The sequence below is a fragment of the Nothoprocta perdicaria genome, unplaced genomic scaffold, assembly GCF_003342845.1.
Source record: "Nothoprocta perdicaria isolate Ctin4 unplaced genomic scaffold, notPer1 scaffold_143, whole genome shotgun sequence".
Lineage (NCBI taxonomy): Eukaryota > Metazoa > Chordata > Aves > Tinamiformes > Tinamidae > Nothoprocta > Nothoprocta perdicaria.
In genome coordinates this window covers 1,504,656-1,518,009 of record NW_020454572.1, presented here as the reverse complement: position 1 = coordinate 1,518,009, position 13,354 = coordinate 1,504,656, and the positions used below count along the sequence as shown (strand labels likewise).

General features: G+C 64.6%; 1 protein-coding gene across 1 annotated transcript; it reads right to left on the bottom strand.

Annotated features, from left to right (window-relative positions):
* Nucleotides 1-722: 722 nt before the first annotated feature.
* Nucleotides 723-10,309, bottom strand: KIFC3 (kinesin family member C3). The gene is made up of 17 exons (XM_026034437.1): nt 10,291-10,309; nt 9,009-9,205; nt 6,355-6,501; nt 6,033-6,272; nt 5,676-5,849; nt 5,436-5,583; nt 4,882-5,012; nt 4,652-4,763; nt 4,281-4,462; nt 4,064-4,168; nt 3,779-3,909; nt 3,248-3,371; nt 2,766-2,895; nt 2,349-2,578; nt 1,683-1,817; nt 1,252-1,348; nt 723-861 (listed from the first exon to the last, which is right to left on the bottom strand). The coding sequence occupies exons 1-17, from the start codon at nt 10,307-10,309 to the stop codon at nt 836-838; spliced, it is 2,328 nt and encodes a 775-aa protein (XP_025890222.1). The 3' UTR covers nt 723-835.
* Nucleotides 10,310-13,354: the final 3,045 nt, after the last annotated feature.

The window sequence follows — 13,354 nt, the reverse complement described above, 5'->3', positions numbered from 1 at the left end:
CCGCGTGCCCCCAGCTCCATCCTGGGTCCGGGGGAGGCAGGAAAGGGGCAGCACCCCTAGGAGCAGATTAAGRGCACTGCGTGAGAGCTGGCTTCAAGAGTTTATTTAAAATAAGTTTTGTTACAAAACAGGATTTATCATCATCATCATCATCATTATTATTATTATTAAAATACATAGAAACATCTAATCTTACAAAAGGTTAGATTTATTTTTTCCTTTCCTTTAAATAGAAACCACCAGAGCGGAGTCACACTGGAAAGGGCTGCGGGGAGAAGGAGGCATCAGTGTCCTTGGTCGCTTACTTTGAGGTCACTTATTTGGTGGCTGGGGAAGGATGTCCCAGAGCCTGTGCGGGGTGGACGGGCACCTCGGGTGACTTTTGGGGCATTTGCACCCTGTCCTCCTACCATCAGTCTCCTTTTGGCCGCCTATCAGGGTCCCGCTGAGGGCCAAGGTGCTGAGGGCCGCCCGCCCGTGGCGGGTGCCACGTGGGACGGCGTGGGCGGCGGGCGCCTCGCGCCAGCTCTCTGCGCTCCGGGACGCCGCTCCGGCAGGACGGCCACCTGCCTTGCAACCTCTGCTTGCCTCCCATCCGGAGAAGGAGGCTGAGCGTCGCCGGGTCTCACGGCGGAGGCTGGCCCCATGGCAGGAGGGCCTCACGGCAGCTGGACGCAGCGGGGAGGAGGAGGCTGGAGCTGCCAGATGCCTGCAGTCCCTCAGGTGCCACCAAGCCAGGGGCGGCTCATGGGCCAGTGCTGGAGCCTTTGGGTTGCTCGCGTGGGTGAGCGGCGGGCAGCAGCACCGCGGGCACGGGGCAGGTCAGTGCCTGCCRTCACACGGGCACCGGCCTCGGCCTCCCTGCAAAAGGAGCCCGGTGAAGCCATGGCCGAGTGAGTGGGCACGCGGGATACCCTGGCGCTCGGGGCGGCCGGAGCGCGGCCCCCTCCGCCGGCACCGCCGCTCTYGGCTGCCCGCACTCACCTGCAGGCCAGCGCTGCCCCTAAGTCACGCTGAAACCAAACGGGAGAGAGACGTTCGGTAGCTGCGCGCGGCGGCCGCCCTGAGGGAGCTCGGGGCTGCGGCCGGGCCCCACGTTGCGCCCGCAGCTGCCCCCCACCCCGGCGCCGCGGCTCGGGGCTGCTCCCACTTGGCTCGCCGCGCGGGTGGCCACCCACGTCGGGTCACGCGGAGGCGGCCGCAGCCGGAGCGCAGGCGCCGCTGGGGGAGTCGCGCCCGGGCGCTGCCCACCTGAGCTCTGGAGCTTCCTGCGGATGGAGGCGGCGCGGGCAGCGGGCGGCCCCGGGCCGGGCGCCGCGTGGCCACGGGTGGCCCCCGGCRAGTCCCCCTGTGCGGAAAGTGGAGGGCCCGGCCCCCGCTCAGCCATGGAGGGACAGGCCAAGCTCCGGTGCCAGGGCCCACAGTGAAACGGGGCTCGGATGGGCCGGGTACCCTGCTGGGAGCCAGGCACACGGGCCTGGTGCTGCCCGGGGGATGCTCTGCCCTAGGGGGGTCCCCAGGAGGGAAGCCATCATGACGCACCCAACGCCAGCCACCCACCACCACCACACCTAACGCAAAGAGGACCCTGCTAATGACCCCCAGGAGCGCCCGTTGCAGCAAAACGGGGCACATACGCCCCGCTCTGGGAGCAGGACACAGCGCRGCGGCCACTCCGTTACCTCCAGCTGCTCCTGGCTGGGCCAGGAGCCCAGCTCTGCCCTGCGGGACACGGGGCCCAGCTCCACGGAGCGAACCCTCTCGGCAAACTTGAGGGAGCAGAGGGTCTCGCTGCTGTTCTTCTCAGCTGGCGAGACCTGCGGGCAGGCGCGAAGGGTCACCATGCGCGAAGGGTCACCACATGTGAAGGGTCCCCACGCGCAGAGGTTCATCACGCTGCCACATCCAGTCCCAACGCGCCGCTTCTGAGGGCTGCTGGGCGGCTATTAATAACCCACCACTCCCAGGAGAGCGACCTCCATTTGCCTGGAGTTCATCATCCCAGTCAAATATGTCCCTTGGGAGCAGTCCCTCTGCCCAGTCCTCCCCCTCTCCCTTAAAGGGGGAATATTTGTCCAGAAAAAGGGGAGCTGAAAAAAGCGACAGCAGGTGGCAACGGCTGAGCGGCTTCCCCCAAAAGGCAGAAGGGAGGACAGAGGCACTTGGGGGATTTAGGGCAAATTCCTGGAGGGGAGGGAGGAGCCTGAAAGGGGGTGGAGGTGTGGGAGAGGACAGGGACCTCCCCCCGCCCCCACACAGGAACACCATGCCCACCCTGTGGACATGGTCACCATCTGGAGATGATGGTTGGCTGGCTCCTGGGGGCAGCCGGGCACCCCCGGCCCTACCTGCACCATCATGAGGGTTTTGCTGTCTCCGCTGAGGGAGTCCTGCAGCAGGTAGGTGAGCTTGGAGTTGCGGAAGGGCACGTGGCCCTGGCGTGAGCGCAGGGCGTAGATGACGTCCCCCAGGGCCGAGAGCGACTTGTTGATGTACTGCGCCTCGCGGAGCCGGCTGCCCTCGGCGCCTGACCTCCCCACGCGCTCCGAGCCAGCCAGGTCCACCAAGTTCAGCTTCCCTAGGGGCAGAGACCCRAAACACTTGGAAAAACCCAACCCCCCTCCCCGGGCACAGCTCRGGGCTGCAGTACCAAGCCCACGATCCGCAAGCCCGAGTGGGTGCACCCCACGTGGGGCCAGATGGGACCCGTGTCTTGGCTCTGGGCAAAGGCGGGGCTGCGAGGCCGCGCTGCGGCGCGTGCCCACCTGCGGTGCGCAGCCCCGTGCTGCGGTCGAGCCCGCGCACGGTGACGATGAGCAGCGCGTGCGAGCGCGAGCTGTGCTCGTTGAGGTTGGTGCACTCTGTCACCCGGTTGACGTGGCCCAGCTCGAAGACCTGCGGGAAGCAGGGAAGGGAAGCCGAGATGGCGACTGGGATGAAGCAAATATGAGGTAGGRAAGTCTGGGGCCGTTAATCCCGTGGGAGTCACCCAGCCCCCCAAACCTTATTTTTAAATGCCCGCGAGCTTGCACCAARAGTTGGTGCCTTCCAAGCACGGGGCTTGTCACGCTATCCCCAGGGCCCTATTTTGGTCGCCGTTGCTCCCCGGCACGTCACGAATGACGCTGCTGCAGGACCCAGCGACTCCCAAGTCTCCATCCCAGTCAGATCCGTTGCCTCCTCTGGTTATTTTTGTGATTTGGCAGAAAGCAACTATCCGGGCATGGAGAACCGCAGCCGCTCTCACCTTGTTGATGTCCTCCACGCTCTGCACCCTGAACTCGGTCAGCCCCGGCACGTAGAGCTGCCCGCTGCCATCCGGGCACAGCTTGATCTCCAGCTTCTCCTGAGGCTCCTTCCCCAGCAGGTCCCTGCGCAGAGGGGAGCCGTGGGCCTTGGCGGCGCGGGCGCCCCAAGGGGCCGCCGGGCCTGGCAGCGGCCGCGCGGGCACTCGGCCGGCTCGGGGGCAGCCAGCCCAGCCGCGACCGCGGCACGGGAGGAGCCGCTTCCTCCCCGCCTGTTCCCCACGCTATTTATAGCACCGGCCTCTCATTTCCCGTCGGTGCCGGCGCCGCACCCGCCCGCGGGCCGAGGCTCCCACCTGAGCCGCGCGCGACCGTCTTTTCCAGCCCTCCATTACGATCCCTCCCAGCGCCGTGCGCCCTCCTCTAACCACCAGCCAAACCCAGAGCCCGGAGTACCGGGAACAACATGTACGGCCAAGGAGCAGCCATGTGGCCTCAGCGGGCCCCGGGCAAGCAGGGCYGCCGGGCGCTACCTGAGCGCCTCGTTGTAGATCTCGGCCACGCTGACGGTGATGGCGTAGTCCCAGTCGGCCGCCTTGCTCCGCACCTCGGCGAAGAGCAGCTGCAGGGCGCGCTGGTTGATGCCTGGGTTTGCAGCCGTTCCCTAGCAGGGGGCAAGAGAGAGGCAAATAGCCCAGTTGGGTGGCGTTTTAGTTATTCACCTAGGGACTGGGCCACTGAGATGGTGCCGAGTCCCGGGATGAATCAAGCAATGTGGGACGGGAAACCGAGGCAGAAGGGAGGGGGCAAAGCTTTACCTCCATCGTGTACGTTTTGCCGGCGCCCGTCTGCCCATAGGCAAAGATGCAGACATTGTAGCCATCGATGCAGGAGGTGACGAGGGCCTGGACCTCTCGAAATACCTGCTGGGCGCAGGGGAGCGTCACCAAGGCCCTGCCTCAACTTTCTGCACTGCAGCCCACGGTGCCAGCAGCTCCTTTGATAGGCTGCGCAGTGGGGCACGGCYGTACTTACGTCCTCCTGCGTTGCTTTAGGGGGAAAGACCTTGTCCAGCTCGAAGGACACCTGCTTGCCTTTGTGTGAGAGGTGCAGCACAGCGTCGTCGTCAGGGTCGAACGTCACCGCACTGGCTGCCTCGGCGCCCACCCCGTCCTCCTTCGTTATGGGGCGGACTCGCCCAAACACACGGATGTTGCCTTCAGGAGGAGAGCAGGGATCAGCTCAGACCCTGGAACCCGTGGACAACCCCACATTCTCCGCAGGCACTGTCCAACACCCCAGGCACTCAACACAACCTTCTCACCCAGACTCTTGGCCATGGACAGCCAGCCCGCAGGCGTCCAGAGACACCCCAGGAGGAGGCACTGCCGGTGTCTCCCGCGCACCTTTGAGTCGCACCAGCTCGTTGTGACACTTCTTGCGGAGCTGCAGCTCCCGGCGGTACTTCCTCAGGAGCTCCCGGTTGGCGCTGTTCACCTCCTCGATGGCTTGTCCAATCTGAGCGAGAAGGGAAAGGGGTCACATCCCAGCCCTGCCAGCTCTGGACCGCCCATCCCCCTGCGGAGGTGGTACACGAGAGTCACCCAGGGGAGGACACGGGCAGGGGAGGCCTCACCTCGGACCTGGCACTCCGCAGGGTCTCCTGGAGGAGCAGGGGGAAGTCACGGACCTGCCGCTTCAAGCTGTTGTAGTCGTTGGTGAGGGTGCGGAGYGCCGGCTGCAGCGTGAGCAGGTTGGTCCGAACGCCTGTGAACACAGAACCACCGAATCCAGAAAGGTTGAGGTTGGACGGGACCTCTAGGGATCATYGAGTCCAACCCCCTGCTCCAGCAGGGACACCCAGAGCACGGGGTACCTGGTCGCACCCAGGCGGGTTTAGAAGATCTCCAGAAAAGGAGACTCCACAGCCTCCCTGGGCAGCCTGTGGCAGGGACTGGGCACCCTCACAGCAAAGAAGTTCTTCCTCATACGGAGATGGAACTGCCTGGGTTTCAACTTATCTCCATGACACTTATACCCATGAACATAGGGGATGTGTTCCCCCAGCATGGTGAAAAGGGCTTGGAGGGAACCCGGCCCGGCCGGCACACCAGGGTGCTTCCCAGGGCATGCAGGGCTTGTCCGCGAGCGCTGGGTGCTCCGCGTGCCCTGCGCAGCTCCTGCCCTTACCCGCCAGGTTCTCGTGCACGGCCTTCATTTCCACTTGCGCGCGGGAAAAGGCCTCTTCGATAGCTCGGTTCTTCTCGTCCTCCATGGCCTGCATCTCCTCCAGCATCTGCCCGTGCGCCCGCTCCAGCTCAGCCTCATACAGCATGATCTGGCGAGAGCAGCACGGCCGTGCTCAGGCCGSAGCAGAGCCTCCGGAGGAGCGGTGGGACTGGGCAGGGGCGCGCRAGCGGCCGCGGGTACCTGCGCGCGGAGCTGGGCCGCCGTCTTCTGCGAGCTCTGCAGCTGCTGCTCCATCTCCTTGAGCACCTGCCGCTGCATGCCCACCTGCTCCTGCAGGTACTGGTTTCGGGACTGGCTCTCGCACAGGGCCTGCTTCGCCTTGGACGACTCCACCTCCACCGTTTTGATGATGTACTGTGGGGAAAAGCCCACGCGTGAGACGTGGCRGCACGCAACGGTGAGCAGGACCCACTGTGCCATTAATCCACCAAGACCCCACGGTTTCCGTGGGGCCAAACCCATCGCCCAGCCAGCAGCAGCACCTCCCCACGTCCTGGCCCGTCCCTTGAGGGCCAGGAGAGGACGCGGTCCTCCCACCTTGACCTGCGGGGGCTGCGCCTTGAGGCTGGCGATGGTCTCCTGGCTGTCGCGCAGGCGCCGGCTGAGGCGCTCCTCCTCCTGYGCCTTCTCGGCCAGCGAGTCCTTGAGGCGCAGCTCCACCTCGGCCAGGCGGTTGGTCTTCTGCTGCACCTCGAGGTCCAGCTCGCCCAGCTTGGCCCGCGCCTCCTCCACCTCCCGCTGCAGCTGCGCCAGCCGCTCCTGCAGCCGCCCGTTCTCCTGCAGCAGCGCAAGGTGAAGATGGCCAGGCTGCCGGCACTGCGCCGCGTGCCCGCGCCGCCACCGCCGCYGCGGGACTCACCTGGACGTGCTCGCAGGGCAGGCACGGCGCCGGCTGCTGCTGCTGCCGCAGCGCGCGCAGCTCGCCCTCGCGGGCCTTCATCTCCTGCCGCAAGCGCTCGTTCTCGGCCGCCAGCAGGTCACGGTGCTTCTCCAAGTCGGTGCCGCCCTGTGAGCCAGAACGAAGCCGATGGGGAGGAGGACGGGGGACACGCAGGCTAAAACCGCAGCAGCAGCAGCAGCTCGTGAGACGCCCAATCCCACCGTGTCGTCACCGGCAGCAGTGAATCGCTCCCGGCGGTGATTGCTTCCCAGCCGGCGCAGGCTCCGGGTGCGCCCGGCGGGCTCCCCGCTGCTCCCGCCGCCGGGCCGCCTCGCTCCCGCGCCCGCATCTGCCGCCTCGCTGCGAGCACCTGATTCACCGCGGCCGATTAAAACGCGCGCTAATGACAGGCCTTGCTGCTCGGCTCTCCCGCGGGGAGAAATCGGCCACGTCAAGTAGCAGCAGCGACCATTATTAAAGAACTGCCATCCACTCTGCAGGATGAATAAATAAGAAAGGAAAGACCGAGCCACAATTAGAGAGCCTGAAGCGCCTCCTCCTCCTGCCCTTGCAACCGAGCTTGTCTTCACCACCTCCTTYGCTGCTGCTTTCTCCTCCCCAGCAGAGCCGCCTCGGAAGGCAGCGAGTGAGCAGAGGCGCTTCAAGCAGCCCAAGCGTCACGGGAGATGCGTAGCCCTGCTCAAAAGCAGGCAGATTTTAGCAATGCCTTATATAAATATATATATTTTCTGCAGGGGCTGCCTTGGGCTTGCAGCTCAGCTCCTTCCCTCCCCGCTGCAGATGCATGGTGAGGCTGCGGTGAGAGGCTGGATGCAGTTAATCAAATCGACTGCTGCGGCTCCCGTGCCGGCTTTGCCGCCCGTGCGCCTTCGTGACTCTTTCTTTCCCACGGCACTGGCTTCATCCCGCGATCCTGCCACCGAAAAGGCAGTGCTGGCCACCAAGCGCCTCCACCCCGCAGCTGGGATATTGCCCCATCTGCCTTGCCAAGCCTTTCATAAACAACCCGGCCTCCGCGGACCATAATTTAGGAGCTGCTGATGGATAACGAATGCAAACGCGCTCGCATTGTGCTGCAATTAATTCTGTGCGGTTATTAGCCGCTCCTTGCCGGAGCTGCAGGACGGCAAGCGTGCAGCACGGTGCGCGCCGCCGGGCCACCAAGGCACCTTTCACGCGCTCAGGGCTGCCATCCCGCCTGGAAAACCAGGCTGGGCGTTGCGCGCGCCAGCTGGGAGAGGGAAAGCGAACAGCAAGCTCACAGGCACCGGCTGAGCTCTCCTCCCATCTGGTTTGGGGGGAAAAAAAAGGCTGTTTCCAAACACGGCAAGATGTTACGAGACACAACAGCGCGAATGGCCCCAGCGCGGCTCCTGCTGCAGCGCTCACGTGCCCTCCTCGCTGCAGCTCGGCCGGGGCTTAAAATAGCGCTGCCAAGCAGGGAGCCACTCGGAGCGCCGGGAGGAATTTTCCCGGGKACACGGCCACGCCGGCGGAGCAGGGATCGCGTCGCATTTAGGGGCCAGCCGAGCAGGGCGCGCGCGTAGAAAGCTCGCGGGCAAACGCTCATTGGGACGGAGAAGTAAAAGCCCCCACAATACGAGCCTGACACTCGTGGAAAATCACCCGGGAGGTTTGCGGCTCGTCCCCCACGGCCCTACCTGTGTCTGGCTGGGCACCTCCGGCCGCATCCTGCTCTCCGGAGGGGACGGCGGCTCCTTGGTGGCCCCATGGGGCGCCAGGTGCGGCCCCGCCATGGGGCAGCTCCCGGGCGGGCGCGCTGGCCCCGCGCAGGGCCGGCTCCTGCGCTCCGGCCGTGTCGCGCAGCCTCCACCGACCGAATCCGGGGCAGCGAGAGCCACCTTTTTGACACCAGCGGAACAAGCCAAACCTGACTCTAATAGCTCCCACAACATCCACATGCAAATCCGTTTATGAGCAGCCTGGATTTCAGCCTCCCTGCAAGGAGCAAGTCCTCGTGCCCGCAGATATGGCTCTATGGGCAGAGCCAACGTTTAGGGGGTTGGCTCACAGAGGCTGAGAAAAAGAGAGGGTTTTGTCCTCAAAGCTTTGCAAGGTCTCAGTGCTCGCTCAAACATCCACTATTTGCTGCTGGACGTGATCACCCCCTCAATCGCTTTCTCCTGCTGAAGCAGGCATTACTTTTTCTTCAGTGTTGCCCTTTCAGCCTGGAATTAAATGGGCCGGTTGGTTTTGCCAGCTTGTCCTGAGAGCTGCTCTGCTTCCAGCTCTGCCGATGCCCCATCCYGACGGGCCGCATCGCTTCCAAGGGCCCGGCCGCCGTGGCCGGAGCAGCACCACRATGTCCGGAGAAGGCAACCGCGGCGAGGACGGTTCGGCGCCGCGGGGCCGGGCGCTCAGCCGAAGCGCCACGGGCACCCGCAAGGGGAGCTCCGCGTACTGGAGCTCCTGTTCTCCGTGTGAAATGTCCCGGCGGATTGGGCAGGCCGGCAGGGAAGACACACTGTCACACCAAAGCACACTCAAAATGCAGCACTCATGCCRGGCCATCATCCACGCCTGGAAACCCTGACTGTGCCTCTGTTTTCTACCCTCCATTCAGCCTCATCCTTCCCCAGCACACGTCCTACCTGGCCTTGCAGCTGGACGGACACATCGATGTCTTCCTTTTCCCGAGCGGAGAGTTTCTCCTGCAAAGCCAGCAGCTCCTGCTGCATCCGCAGCTTCTCCTCCTGCAGGTGAGCCATGGATTCGACCATCTTCTGGATCACGGGGAGCTGCCGGGCCGTGGGCAGGCTGGCGCGTTTGCTGCTGCAAAGCCTGCCCCCTGCAACGGGAAGAGCGTGCAGAGGCCAGGAGCCCTCCCAGCGCCAACGCTGGCCATTCGGCTCCACACGGAGCCCCCGCACGGGCTGCAGCGCCGGTGGAGACTGCCCTGGGGGAAATACTGCCTGGCCRGGGAGGTTCCAGCATCCCTGCAGAAGGACTGTCCATCCAGGGAATATCTACCTGCCCCTGCAGAAGGATTGTCCATCGGGGACTATCAAGCGTCCCTGCAGAAGGCTTGCGTGTTGGGAATATTGACCACCCGTGCACGTCACGCCCCGGGTGTGTTTAAGCAGAGGGGGCCATTAAAGTGGAGGTGTCCAGGTGGAGAAAATCCCGATTCAGCCACATGGTAAAGAACAGTCTAGACGCAAGCTCCCCTCCAGACCTGTCCTGACTTCTTGTGCCAGCAGAGGTGCTGGGCATCGAGCGCCACAAAGCAGAGGATCTGCTGGGTTTGGGTCTGGGTGGGTTTCTTGGCACATTTTCCAAGGGGAGGAAGTCGCATTGCACCGAGGGGTCTAGAAACACGGCAAGAAAGCCCAGCTCTCGGCACACGGGGATGACCCGACGGAGGGTGGCCGGGCCGCCGCGCACGTCTGAGTGATGACACAGCCCAATTACATGACGAGATGCTCTGTTTTCTGCACCTCACTCAGATAACAACTGCCTTTCCTGCCTCGCTCTGATTCATCCCCAATATCCTTTTCTTTTTTGTCGGAATGAGCAGGTGCTTGTGGAAAGATGGTATATGATCATGTCATTAGAGACTGCATCATAGTGCACAAATGTACCGGAAGCCAAATTAAAATTATACAGGTACCCTGAACAGCAACATTGCCTAATCTCGGCGCGTTTGGCCTCCTAACCCGCCCAATATCATTCTAAGCACCGTTTGCAGCACGCATGAGAGTCACCGGGGCTCACCAAAGCCTCCCAGGACGGACATTAAGCCTATAAAATGAATCCTGAAATTACTTGCGCCTTCCCAAGGAAAAGAATAATCAAAAAAAAAAAAAGAGCTGGCCCCGCCTCAGGATAGAGGCATGGCCTGCGATGGGCTGTGGAAGCGAAGCACCCCCGTACCTGCTTTCTCGATGCTCATGGTGCTGGGGGCTGCCGGCGTGTCCCCCGGCGCCGTCCAGCCACAGGCTCCCTCGGGCTGCCCCCAGGAGCCGAAACGTTCCTTTAACGTCAGGCACGGAACAAAAAGCAGAGCAGCGCTCAGGCACGGGGCCGGCTGGTGAGCGAGCCCGCGCGCGCCCGCAGGGTTCGCAGTCACAGCCCCGCGCGGAGGGACGGGCTGAAACCAGCATGAAAGGGGACGGAAAAGGAGCGAAGCCAGAATCAAACAGGACTGAGCAAAGCAGTAGGAGAGGGGCGTAGAAAAGGGTGCAAAAAAACCTCTGTTTTTTTCCCTTATGGGAGAAAAGCTCCTGTGGCAGCCTGCCCACCCCGCGCGCGGCTCGTTAGCTCAGGCTGCATAATCCTCCCCACGCCAGCCCGAGGTTGCTTTCCTGCCCTCTATCTTATCTAGGAGCACGTGGCGCTGCTCGCTCGGTGAGCGGGGTGAAGGCAGGCGCTGGCAGCGGCAGCGCGCGCCGCCAGCGAGACCTTCCCGAGCGCCACCGGGAAGGAGGCGGCCGCGCGAGCGGCGGCCACCGGCGCGGCTGCATTTSTGAGGTGCCTTTCCTTGGAAAGCCTGGCAGGCTGTTGCTGACGGCAGGGACAATTCGCCACGGTTTTACCCGGGGCTGCTGCGAGATAAGGAGGTGTTGGCCTCGCTCGCAAAGGAGCCCTATTTAAATGGCTTGCCTGGAGCCCCGGGTGACCTGGCGGCGGCGCTGACGCGAGCGTGGCAGCCCGGTGTCCTGACACCGTCGCCTGCCCTGCGTGCAGCACGCGTCACCCCGTCCTAGCTCCTAGATGGGGATGCAGCACAGGTAGAGCTGAGGTTCAGCTTAGGTGGCCACTGGCCATCCCCGTGGTGGCCGTGCGGCTGGGGTAGGCGCRGAGGGAGCCACGCGGATCTGCTCCGTGTGCCCGGCGGGAGCCGTGCTCACCTGCAGGGCGAGGGGYCGCGCGGCGGCCGGCCAGCCCGCGCCGAGGCCTCCACGCTGCCGCGCAGCAGGCCAGAGCGGGAGTGGGGGGCAAGGGGCCGCTGGGCTGGTGCCGGCCGCGGGGTCCTGCTCAACACCTGTGACAGGAGGAGAATCCCGGCTGCAGCGCGGCCGCTGCGGGAGGACCGCGGCCGCGCTCRGCAAACCCGCTGCGCTCGCCCCGGCCGGGGTCCTGCTCCATGGCTGAGCCCCGGCAAGCTCTCTGCACGCCTGGAAGTGCCCCAAAAGGAGACGGCACAATTTGGATGGTGCCAAAAACGGACCTTGACATCAGCATCCCCCCCTGCTCCATCTGCCTGCGTCCCACACAGGCACCGGTGCCTGTGGCCTCGCTCTGCCTTCCCGGCCCCTGTCCTTAGCACGAGCAACAATTTCCAGCACGCTGGGAAAAAAATGCAACGTCTCAGTCGCCGAGCCGAGCGTGGGCAATTGATTCACCCTCACGCGAGAGGCGCCGGGGCRGAGGGAAACCGCAGCGGCCGCGTCCTCTGGCCTCGGCCCGGCCGCCTAAGGAGGAAGGAATGTGCCCGGGCCACCGGTGGAGAGGAAGCAGCCCAGAACCACCCCTCCAGTTTCAGCCTCTTTGATGCTGACCAGTCCGACCACTGGAGCAGCCTGGGGACCTCGAGGGAACAGGCGGGCRGCAGGCAAAGCGCCCCAATGGCCACGGGGAGTGCGGGCAATGCTGCAAGCCCTTCTGCTCGCCCCGATCCCCCCGCTGCCGGGGACGCCGGGAAGTCGAGGCGCTACCAGCTGCTGCCTGGCAGCAAGTTCTGACAGGCAGGGCCTGCCGAGGAGCCGGCACGGAGGAAGAGCGCGCGGGGCGGCCGGCCCCCGGCCTCGCTCCGTCTGCTGCCTCCCRCCTTCACTCTCCCCTTCCCGGGCTGGCGGCAGCAAAGTGTGGCAAATCCCACCCGGTTTCAAGGCAAAGACAGGGGCCTCTCGCCTCGGTGCTCACCTCTGCGCCGGCTCCCCGCTCCGTTTCTCAACGCCCCGGCTCCGGCACCTGGAAAAGAAATGCGAAAAATGCGGGCTTGCTGGTTGGTGGCGCAGGGCGGGAGTGAAGGCGGCCGAGCCCACGGGGAAGGGACGAGCCGCCCCACGTACTCACCGGCCAAGGGTCCCGGCTCCCAACTCCAGCGGCCCTCGGTGCCATGCGCGGCCCAGGCGCTGCGGCAGCCTGGCACCTATGGGCCAAGGGCAAAGAAAGACGTTGGCGCTGCCTTTAAGGCTGGAGACAGCGACGAGGCGGGTTTGGCACTGCAGGATGCKGTGCCTGCCGCAGGGTCCCCAGCACTGCCTCACCCCGCAGGAAGTGGCATCTCCTTTAGGGCCAGCAGAAAAAACACCCAAACAAACCCCAAACACTGCGCTTGCTAAACGCACCCGGCGGATGTTATATAAACTGTGCTGGCAATTAATTCCCTCGTTTCTGCTTCCTCTGCAGGCTCCTCCAAAGGCGGCACGTGATTTATTTGGTTTTGACTCCAAGGCCGCGCACACCCTGCACGGCCGCTGCAGCGCCCRGGCTGCACCCGCTGCCTCCCCCGGCCCCGCTGGGAGCCTCTGCTCCCAGTCCCAACACGGCTCCCGCTCCCGGTCTGGACCGTGGTACTAGCCCCAGTCCCAGTCCCGGTCTCGATTCCAGTGCAGATCGTGGTCCCGATCCTGTTCCAGCCCCAGTCCCGCTCCTGATTCTTGCCTTAGCTCCAGTCTCGGCACTGATCCCGGGAGACCACTCCCGGTTTCGATCCCAGTCCCCGCGCTAGTCCCGCTCCCAATCCTGTACTAGTCGCAGCCCCAGCCCTGATCCCGGTCCCAGGCCCGGTCCTAGTCCCGGTGCCGGTGCCGGTTCCGATCCCGGCGCGGACAAAGGCGGCCGCAGCCGGGGCCGCTGCCCGCTCCGCGGGGCCGCTCACCGGGCGCGGCGGCGGCGGGGGCGGCCCCTGCCCATCCCCGCCCTCCCGGGCCGCTGGAGCAACGGGAGCGAGAAGCTCCTCCCCCTGGTTCTCGTTGCCGTGGAAACCCTC